The sequence below is a fragment of the Phoca vitulina genome, unplaced genomic scaffold, assembly GCF_004348235.1.
Source record: "Phoca vitulina isolate PV1807 unplaced genomic scaffold, GSC_HSeal_1.0 scaffold2, whole genome shotgun sequence".
In the NCBI taxonomy this organism is placed as follows: domain Eukaryota; kingdom Metazoa; phylum Chordata; class Mammalia; order Carnivora; family Phocidae; genus Phoca; species Phoca vitulina.
Genome location: NW_022589705.1, coordinates 98,841,916 through 98,852,986, shown reverse-complemented (window position 1 = coordinate 98,852,986; position 11,071 = coordinate 98,841,916). Strand labels below are relative to the sequence as shown.

Below are 11,071 nucleotides of genomic sequence, written 5' to 3'. Positions count from 1 at the left end.
CCCTGCACACCCACCCCTGCACACGCAGCCCTGCACACCCGGCCCTGCACACCCACCCTGCACACCCGGCCCTGCACACCCACCTCTGCACACGCGGCCCTGCACACCCGGCCCTGCACACCCGCCCTGCACACCCACCCTGCACACCCGCCCTGCACACCCGCCCTGCACACCCACCCGTCTGTCTAGCCCGCATGCCGTCGTGCACGCCCAGCCCGCACACCCCACCCCGCACAGCCAGCCTTTCTTCTAGGAGACAGTGCCTCAGGAGGAAGCCCAACAGCCTCCCTCCGGCTTGATCTACCACTTCCTGAAGGCCACATCCGCAGCAGAAAGCCCACCTATCCCAGAGGGCCGAGGCTGGTCACAAGCCCAGGTCCCCAGGTGCAGAGTCAGGGCAAGGTGGGGACCACAGGATCTGCCCCTCTCTCTCCGAAACAGGTCTTGATGGGGCCCCACTGAGGTCTGGCACTGCACTGGGAGACGGTGGAAGGACAGCACGCACTTCCAGCCCCAGCTCTGCTGAGTGGTAAGCAGCTGCTGACCTCCCTGACCCCAGGGTCCTCTTCCGCCCAGCGAACACAGGGTACACCGAGGTGGAGCAGGCCAGCCTCCAGGCCCCAAGAGGCCACCCCCACTATCACTGTGGAGAGCAGGGGCTGCTCTGGAGGCAAAGCCACATCTGGAGCCCAGGCCCATGAAGCTAGAGGGCAGAGCACGTGCACACTGCTCCCACCCCACCCAGAGACCCCACAGGGGTGGCCCTGGGACCCTAGAACTGGGCCAGACAGGCCCCCTCCCATGGACACAGGGCCACTCGCTGGATGCTGAGCTCCCCCCGTGCTGAGCTCCCTCCCTACTGTGCCCCTGCGGCCCTCGAGCCCCCCGATACCCAGGAGGCCAAGCGTCAGGGTCTCGGGGTGCGGGAGGCTGCTCATGCCAGAGGGAGCACCAGCCCGGGAGGCTCAGAGTTGGGCCCTCGGACAGAGGCAGGCCAGGAGCGGAGGGGCGGCCGATGGCTGACAGGGGGCAGAGGCCGGGGAGCTGGGCTAGGGCAGGCGTCCCCAGCTGCTTCCTGGAGGATGTGACCAAAGACAGGCCCCGCTCCAGGGTCACCTCCTCACGGCCCTCCCCCAGCAGCAGGGACCACAGCAGCCTCTATGCTGCCGACTATCAGCCACAGCCCTGTCCCGGCAACATCCCCAAAGGGAGCTTGCCTCCAGGACCTGAACGAAACTCACCCCGAGCAGCACGCAGTTCACTAAGGTTGGCTGAATGAGACAGAAGGTCCTCAAAGCATTTCCCCACTTCCACCGTGGCCATAACACCCACCAGACCGAGAAGAGCCGACGTGTGACAACTGGCCCCCTCCGTCCGGGCCTAGACCCAGCCTGGATCCCAGCCTGCCTGGGGGGGGGTCACATCTGGCCAGCCCACCGAGGGGCTCAGGGTCCTAAATTCAGGAGGTCTGGCTGAGGCACCAGGGCATGGGGCAGGGCACCCCCAGCACCTGGAGGGCTCTCGACAGCAGGCCTCACTCCATGGCGCCGGCATCGGTCCCCCCCCAGCCCACAGAGCCCGTGAAGCAGCAGGATCGAGAACTTTCTGGCTAACAGAGGGCATTGAGTAAGCAACCAGAGCCGCCTGGCCAGCTTCTCCAATCATCAGCACCCCAGCTGCTAGCACCTGTCTCAGAACTCGGGGACCCAGCCCCCCCAGGACCCCTGCCCTCGGCCTATGCTGGAGGCAGGGGGCCACCACGTGTGAACACACAGGGGCCTCCTGTTCCCCACAATTTACTGACGCCCGCCCCCTTCCCGGTTGCCTGCTGGGTTCCGAGGCACTGGGGCATGGCGCAGGACGTCCGTCCTGGCATCCACCTGGAAGAAGCCCCCAGCTGCTCGCTAGGAGCAAGTTCAAAGCACCGGAAACCGTCTGGGAGTATTTCATTTCACTGGGTGGCCGTGGCTCTGCGCCCGTTCCAACAGGACCCTGAGAGCTCCCTGTTCCACGAAGAAAACTCTGGACAAAGCAGGAAACCCCACAGAAATGCTCACGCCTTCCCGTCACAAAGAACTTAGGAGGAACGTCTGGGGTGGGGGGTGGGGGGTCTTCTGACGATTTTTCTTGTGCTTGTGTGCACTTTTCTTTACAAAAACTCCACCGCCACCACGCCCACTCTAAGCCTGACCCGCCGCCCAGCACCCAGCCAACACTGTCCCCACGGCACACCGCCGGAAAGAAGACCACAGGCCCCCAACACGGCAGGACTTAGGTTAAGGCCCCACGTCAGCAAGCCAAGCCCCCAGCCCAGGAGCAGCCCCCGTCGGCTCTAGGAAACGTCCCTGAGGAGGGCCGCCGTGCCTGGCTGATAATTTCCTTTCTCCTCCCTTGAGAAACCTTTCCTTTCTGCTAGATGGCATTCTGCCTGATTCAGGCATCGGTTAATAAAGCCAATGAGCTCTCGAAAATTCACTCGGTTGAGTTTCTGTTGGTCAAGGGCGCGTAGCGTAGCTCAGTTTTCATGATCTATCAGTTCACAGATGTGCCAAGTTTCACCGAACCAATCGCCTCCAGTAGGACCCTGCACGCCCCCCGTCTTTCCACATGAGGGACACAAGGGGCTCCGGCAAGGCAGGAATGCTGCTTGGAGACCCCGGGACCGGCCGCTTCCCAGCCGCCCAGCAACCCGGCCCATCCCTGCCCATCTCTCTGGAGGCCGCGACTGGACAGGGTGGGCTCTGAGAGGATGGGGAGCAGAGGTCTCTGTGGAGGGAGTCTCTGGGCCGCCCCCCCACCCCGCAACAACCTCGGACGAGCCCCAGGGAGCAGGCTGAGGGCTGCGAGAATGCCCGTCCATCCACTCACCGTACTGACATCGGGGACCCTGGAAGCCTCGGGGACAGTAGCATAGCTGGGCTGAGCCAGGCACGCAGTGGCCGCCGTTAAAACAGAGGCCAGCGCTGCACTGGGCTATGGAGAGAGGAGAGAAGGCGTGTGAGGAGGGGCAGCAACCCAGGGGCAGCCCCAGCCCCCCCACCAGGACACAGCGTCCTTGGGGACCCTCTCCCATGTCCCCCAGGAGGCAAAGCCTCGGGCTGGGCAGGACCCAGACCCTCACCACAGATAGGAAAGCCCTCCTCCCACAAAAGCCCGGACTGCACCTTGAGAGCTGAGCCCCGAACCCTGGGTGGGGGGGTGGTCGTCTCCCAGGCCGGCAACCCCGACCCTGCCGTCAGATCACGGGTCCCAGCTCTACTCTGTCCTGGGTCACACACTGGCGCCGCCACCAGAGCCTGAGGCCTCCCCCATTTTCTCGAGGAGGTGGGGAGGGAGGGGCAGCAGGGAGAGCCCCCTGCTGAGGACCCCGCCCCTCCTGCTCACGGCCCAAGGGTGCCAACCACCAGGCTGGTCAGCCCCTAGGAGGGGCAATGCCCATGCAGGCCAGCAGAGCCCAGGTAGGAGGGACGGAGGGAGGCTTCAGGGCTGGGAGGGGCTGGCCCCGGCCCCCTCCTCCCTCTCTAAGGAGACCCTTGCTCCCAGACCCTCTCCCCACACCCCACCCCACTGGGCCCAGGAGGCTGCGCACCCGTGGCGTGGGGTGCCAATGAGCCCCATCCTCCCGTCCCAGCACTAGTGTGTGGGGGAATAAGCAGCCGGCTGGAGAGGTGGGGGCTGTGGGCAGGGAAGGGCAGGTCTGTGAGGCTTGGCAGGCGGCCCCCGAGGGCCCGACAGTCCCAAACTGCCTGCCGGCCCCGCCACAGCGAGTATGCCAACCCAGGCTGGACCGGGTACCCCAGCACTGATTTCCCAGCCCTGCAGCCACCCTCCCATCATAACCCTATGCCCAGGAGGGCACAGCCAAGGCGGGTGGGCTGCGCCCCCACCCCGGGACCCCAGCAGCCTGGCCCTGAGTCCGGAAGGTTCAGGGGTGTTCACTGGGTGAGTGGATGCTCTGCACAGTGACCTACCCCCGAAAGCCTCCGGGAGCCTGGTGTGAGCCGTGGGCTCAGTGACTTCATGGGTCCCTGAGGGCACCCCCACCAGGAGCAGGGAGAGAAACTCCAGAAGGCGGGAGGCCTGAGGGAGGGCTGTCAGCCAGGCACATGGGTCCAAGCAGCCCTCTGGGCTGGACGCTGTGCTTGATAAGGTAGCTGAGGCTCAGAGACAGGCAGCATGTGGCCCCAGGCCACACAGCCAGTGAGCAGGGACCAGGCCCCAGGATCCTCTACTTAGAGTCTGGGGTCAGGAGGGCGCCTGTGGAAGGCTTCTTCCTCCTCTCTGGCCCATAACCGTGGCCGCTGTCCCCAGTGTTGGAGGGAGCGCCCCCCCCCCCGTCCCGGCCCCCCTGCAGGTGAACTCAGACCTCACAGCCTCCTCCCTCCAGCCCCACACCTGCAGCCCGAGGATGTGTCTGAAATGGGGCAGGAGTGGGGGGCTGGGGATGAAAGGGCGCCGCAGGGGTGTGGGGAGGACGCACACGGTGACCCTGAAGCCCACGCAGGGAAGCTTGGCAGAGGGGCCGACCCGGGACGCAGACAGCGTCAGCGTCCCCGACGCCAAGGGCCCGGAACCTACCTCCAGGGAATGTGCAGCCCACCGTCCCCCTCCACTCCCAGCGCCGCGGGGCTGGTGAAGGCCACCGTCACCGCTCGCCCCGCTCCCCCACTCTGTCCGCCCCGCAGCCGCTGTGATCTCGTGCACTGAGCACAAGGCCCCGCACCCGCCCGCAGACCTCGGGGACGCTCTGGGCTGCCACCCGCCGGGACAGCCTGTGTCTCCCCCAGATGTGACACAGCCGTGCCCGCGGCATGGCACTGTGTCCACCGCGGCCACGGCCTCCCTCAGAGAGGGCGCCAGCCCCGTGCGGACCACCACCCACCGCACCCCCAGGCCCCGCCGCCGCGCGGACTCCTCGAAGGCACTCCACGAGTGCCGTCGAACGAGTGAACACCAGAACGCACCACACGGCACAGCCAGGCGCGGGCAGGCCGCGGGGTGAGGACGGAGCTGGCGTGTCCCGAGGGAAGCATGCACGGGGCAGCACAGCCACAGAAATGAAAACCGGGAAGAAAGACGCGTGAAGCTGTGCCCCGCACCGGAGGGGGCACTCCCGGGGAGCCGCACGGGGAAGCCTGGGGAGCAGGGCCTGCTTGGGGGGCATGCGGGGCCACAGAGGCCCCCGGTGACGGGCAAGGGAGTGGGCGCCTCCCCTGCATGACCCCCCTGGTGGCCGGGCTCCACGACACGGACCCACCTCCCCCGTGTCAGGCAGGGGGGTTGCCTCGAGCGGCAGAGCACAGCCCCCCTCCCACCGCCCCTCCGAGGGGCAGCACAGACAGCAGACAAGGACCCTAAGATCCCCCGCCAGTGGCCGAGGAAAGACACGGCCCAAGCAAGTGCTGAAGAACTCACACCTGGGCAGACAGAGCTCGGGAGCCGGCCTGGCTTTCAAATCCGCGTGTCTGACACCCTCCCCTAGACCCAGGCGACCCCGTGCGGGAAGAAGGACCAGGCAGCCAGGAAGAAGGACCGGGTCAGAAACGTGCAACAAAAACCGTGAACTTGACACATGGCTGTGAATGAAGGCTGGACGGACGCCTTGCAGACAATTTAGAGATTTCCAAGTAACAAATGTGTTTTCTACTTCACATTAGTGGATTTTTTCAAATACCTACTAGGTTCCGGGGCCGTGGCAGGGGGTCTGCTGGGGACCGTCCCTCAGGCTGTCAGCTTGGCCAGGCCCGCAGCCACAGGACCCTCGAGAGTGAGAAATGCCAGGGCAGGCGCAGGTGACCTGGGCCGGTGGGGCCCACAGGGTTGGCTGCCATGGGCAGCCGTGTTCTCCGAGGGCCAAGCAAGCAGAGGGAAGGCCCGAGCCGGGGGAGTCCCACGGGGCTGGAGAAGCGCCCCCCCGCCCAGGAACTACTGTGCACACGGCTCCCCCTGCCCCAAACCCCTGCTGGCTCCCCACGGCCCAGATGCTTTAGCGGGCAAGGCCTGCACATACGTGTTCAAGTTCTGTCTGATACGTATCAGTGGGCTAGAAACTCAGGTTAAGCCCCACGACAGGCGACTTGCACACACGGAATACAACGTTCTCAGCGACCTTCATGCTGCCCAGTGTCTCCCACGCCCTGCCTGAGCCTGAAGCCAGACACACCACCCACGGCAGCCCGCTTTCAGAGCCGACGGGTCTCCTCGCCCATGATCTGAACAGAGAAGAAGGAACGCCACCCTCCCTAGTGTGCAGAATGGGGCTGGACGTGCAGGGACAGTGACCGTTCACCAAGCGTCCCAGCTTCCCCAGACCAGGTCTTTGCCTTGGGGTGACACAGGGTGGGTCCACCCATATCCTCAGCACCAAAGGCTGGCAGGGCCCCGGGGGGTGTCCAGTCTGCAGGATGGTGGATTTGGGGAGCGCAGTCCCCAGGGCAAGGGCAGCATGTCTGGAGACCCACCCTTCCTTCCTTCCTTTTTCTTTTTTTCTTTCTTTCTTTTCTTTCTTCCTTCCTTCCTCTTTCTCTTTCTTTTCTTCCTTCCTTCCTTTCCTTCCTTCCTTTTTCTCTTTCTTTCTCTTTCTTTTTCTTCCTTTCTTCCCTTCCTGCCTGCCTTCCTTCCTTCCTTCCTTCCTTCTTTTTAAAGATTTTTCTATTTGAGAAAGAGAGCGCATGAGTGCGTGCATGCACGCACATGGAAGGGGGGAGGGACAGAGGGAGACTCTCAAGCAGAGGCCCCACTGAGCATGGAGCCCGACACAGGGCTCCATCTCACGACCCATGAGATGACCTGAGCCAAAAGCAAGAGTTGGACACTCGACCGAATGAGCCCCCAGGCACCCCTGGGCATCTGTGGCATCTTAATGCCAGCCGCCCCTCTCTTACGGTGGGGGGCAAGAAACACCTGCGCTTGGTGGGACCTCAGGTGAACCCTGTTGCAGGCAGCGGGGGTGGCCCCTGTCCTGGGACGGGCTAACCGTGGCAACGGGGCTCCACTCCTCTACAAGGGCTGGGCTGTCCTCGAACTGCCACGCGACTGAGCCCGCGGCCCCTCCTCTTCTCTTCCCCAAGTAGCTACGGGCTGGACAGCTGAGTGGCTTCAGGCGGGACAGGTGTGATCCGGGCGGACAAGTTTCTCCTGGTCTACCAGGCCACCCCCCTGCAGGCTCTGAACACACGGCCAGGGTCACCAAATGTGCGTGGGGCACAAACGCCAGCCTTCTGGAGGCCAGCACTGCAAATGAGCCCTGTCCCTGGGCACCTCTGCCCAAGCGGCCCAGAGACCCCACATTCGTCCTATAGCTCGAACAGGCCAGGGCGGGAGGGACCAACTCAGACCCAAGACAAAGCTCCTGGCCTGGGAGCCTGCTCTCTCGTGGTTTGTCCCAGCTGCACGGCCCCCTGGGGACTTCCTGCACCGCAGCCTCTGGCTCCCATCCACTCCCGGCAGCGAGGGCTGGGCCCAGGAGCAGGGGAGCCCCATCCCTGCGTCAGCCCCCCACGGCATCCCCAGAGGAGGGGCACGCCTGTCTGCTGGCTGGGGCTGAGCTCACATCCTGATCAGGCCTGGGGACCTCAGCCCCTCCCTGCACCCAACACAGAATTTGCAGGATGGAGCCTGCGAGGGGCCTCTCTGGGAAGCAGCTCTCCTCCTGTCTGGGCCACAGCCCCTCCGCTGTAACTGGGCATCAGCCCACCACCGAGACACGTGGTGGATGCGCGGGGCCCAATAAAACCGCCACGTGAGCTCCCCGTGCGCGCCTGGCTCACGGAAACCTCGGGCCAGATCGAACACAGCCGACCAGTCCGACCCAGCTGGCTCCAGCCTCCAGGCTCGGCACAGGAAGCGGGGGCACCGGCAGCAGGCACCGTCCTGCCCGTGGCCGAAGCCACCAGGCCAGCAGAGACAGGGTGTGGGCTCCCCAGGCCGGTGCCCAGGAAACTCTCCAGGGCGGCCGGGGCACGTACAGCAGGCCAGAACCCCACGAGGATACCCGTGCCCCCAGCGCTCCTCCAGCAACCGGCCTGGGAGGCCCGCACCAGGCAGAGTCGGCGCTGGACCCGGCGCAGAGCACCTCGGTCCCCCATCATTGGCGGCATCTAGGGGTTCAAACAATGCTGGGTGGGGGAAAGCCCAGATGAAGGGGGTGACGGTGAGGACGACACTGTGCCCAGGCCCCCCGCAGGGCAGCGAGATGAGCACCGTGGCTCAGGGCGGCCCTCACCTCATCCACCACGCCACCGGGCAGCATCTCCTAAACCTCACCCGAGGTGCTGGTAGAACCTCCTGGGCGGCTACAGGATGGAGGCCACTTCCCTGGGAGCCCCGGGTCCCTCCCACTTGGTCCCTCTGTCCCTGTTCTGCTACCAGACCCGCCGGCCTTCGACCCAATGCTAGCCGGCAGCTGGAGGCCTGGACCCCAAGCCCCCACCCGCACCTCCCCCCGCCCAGACCCTTGCTGCAGGGAGGGAGTCACTCCGGCTCCTAGCGCCCAAGGAAGAGCCACGCCAGTGCCCGCCCCGAGGCCCCGGGAGTCCAAGGCAGGGCTCCCCCTTGGCCGCGCACCCACCGCAGGCCTGCGCTGGAAGGCAGGGCCGCACAGAGGAGGAGCGTGCCCAGCGTGGGTGCCGTGGGCCGCAGCTGCAGGCGTGAGCAGACCCGTGCACGGGAGCAGGCGGGCGTGCAGGCACTCACACAGGTGTGAGCACTGCACACACACGTGAGCGAGCAGGCACACGGTGCACACGTGTGCACGTGAGCGTGAGCGCGTGTACAGTGCATACGTATGTGAGCCCGTGTGTTCATGAGCACATGGGTGTGGGCATATGTCTGAGGGTGAGCGCGTCAGCACATGTGAGACCACCCACGTGTGTGCACGTGTGATTGTGTGCACACGCGTGCGTCCTTGTGAGCGTGAGCACAGGCATCAACCGTGCACGTGTATGTGAGGCTGTGACGTGGGTGAGCTCGCCTGGGTGGACAGCACGCTGGTCCGGTGCACGAGTGTGCACGAGTGTGCATGAGTGTGCAAACGTGCCCGGCACAGCAGCATCCAAGTCTGGGGTGACTCCACTGTCCGGAGACACCTAGGGGATGAGGGGTCACCGCAGAACAACACGCCCACCCCTAGCAACCGCGTGGGCATCCGTGTCCACAGCGAGGACAGGACAGCCAGACCGCCAGCTCTGCAAATTCCCACGCTGGGTGCAGGGCTGACACGCGTCCAGAACGGAAAAGGGAAAGTGAACAGCGAAGCAGGAAGGCAGAGGGCGGCCGTCCCCGGGTCCCCCAGCAGCCTTCCTGCCGCTCCTTCCCACAGCCCCAGGATCACAGAGGAGATGGCCGCATCCCAGGAGGGAGGAAAGGGCAAGCTTGCGAGGTGGTCAGCAGCCTGGGCTTCCGTCCCCTTGGCCCACCCAGTGGCCTGTCCCAGGCTCCCGTGGCAACAAACCACGTCAATCCCTCCCCCACACTCATGCGAAGCCCCCACAGGCCACAGATTTTCTCCCAGCCGGCCTAGCATCCCCTGGGCAGCAAGAAGGCATGAGTGACCACAATGGGCCGGGACAGCCCGTGGAGAAAGCTCTGGGTGGCCACCCTGCAGTGCCCACCCCAGTCCGTGGTCACCTCTGAGGGTCTGCTGCAGAGTCAGGGCGAGGCTGGCCCACACACCCCGGGCACACGTGGGGTCCTGAAAATCCAGCCACGGCCACGCTGTCCAGACCCAGCTCCCACTGCATCCACGCATCCAGAATCCGGCCACTTCTCACCACACTCCGCAACCCGCCAGGGCCAGGCCCTCCGCCCTCCACGGCAGACCGTGTCCCTCCCCCAGTCAGACCCTGCACGGGCTCCCTGTCCTCACAAGGGCCCTGGGACCTCAGCAAGTAACCTCATTTGGAAACAGTCTTTGTGGGCATGACTAAGGCAGAGACCGGGCTCACACGGATTCGGGCAGGCCCCGCTCAGAGACAGGGGAGGGCACGCGGGCAGCAGGCGGCTGACGCGGCCCCACACCAGGGAGGGCCCAGGACCAAGCGGGAAGGATCCCCCACACGTGGATTGCACACCTCCGGCCTCCAGAGAGTAAACCCGAGCTGTTCCAAGCCCCGCCCAGCCCCTCCTGGCCGACGCCCCTCCCCCACCTCAGCTTTCTCCAGAGCTCGGCTCACGGGCTGGCACTGAACCCAGAACCGCACGCGCGCTTGCCCGCGTGTCCGCCGCCACGGGACAGCAGCTCCGACGGAGGAAGCGCCAGGCCCAGTCTCTGCCACCGCCACCCTCCCGCACCTGAGCACAGCGCAGGGCACGCTGTCGGTCGCACACAAACGATCGTCCGGGGGACCGCCTGGGTCAGTTTCCCAGCGCATGCTTTAGGGACACTGTTTATTTTTTCAACTTTGTTTTTTTGTTTGTTTGTTTTTAAATAAAGAATTGGTTTGGAAAATACTGCATAGTCTTTCTCAGGAACTCACAGGACACATTAGCATGTTAAATGCTCTGATAAGTCCCGCAACGATGGAACCTGCTTCACTGTGCTTTATGCAGAGCTCCCCGGACCACAGAACCCCTTCCCATTCCTCATTGCTGGTGCAGCTCCTGGCACCTGCTCAGGCTCCGCCTCTCCGTCCAGTGGCCTCCTCAGATGGCCGGGGCTCAGCCTGCACAGAGTTAGGGCGGGGAGCCGCAGAGCATCTTCCTGGCCCCTCACTCCTGGGTGCATCCATGTCAGAGTCTGCACGCAGCACCTTCACACTCAGGGCCCCCCTTGATGAGGGACACCCAGGGCCCAGGGCATGGGGGTGGGTCCAGGAAAATCTGCACCCCACCGAGATGGCCGTGGAATTGGGAGAGCCACCAGGCAGGAATCTGGCACCCCAACGGAAGAGGTCAGCGCCCACTCGCCCACGGGGCACATGTGTACCACGCAGGCCCGAGGAAGCCCATGGTCACCAGGCAACACCGCCCCACCCGGCCAGCGCTTTTCCTTTCTGGTCACCTCCAGGTCACACATGCTGCTAAGTGGGCCTCTGAGAAATCACAGTGGCCACTAGGAGCTTCCTGTCATTCT

At 64.8% G+C, this 11,071-nt stretch overlaps 1 protein-coding gene across 1 annotated transcript in view; it reads right to left on the bottom strand.

Moving 5' to 3' along the window:
- Positions 1 to 11,071, bottom strand: part of MEGF6 (multiple EGF like domains 6) — an 87,162-nt gene that overhangs the window by 65,140 nt on the left and 10,951 nt on the right. The window contains 1 exon segment of the mRNA XM_032418706.1: positions 2,869 to 2,973. Coding sequence (XP_032274597.1) covers positions 2,869 to 2,973 — 105 coding nt within the window.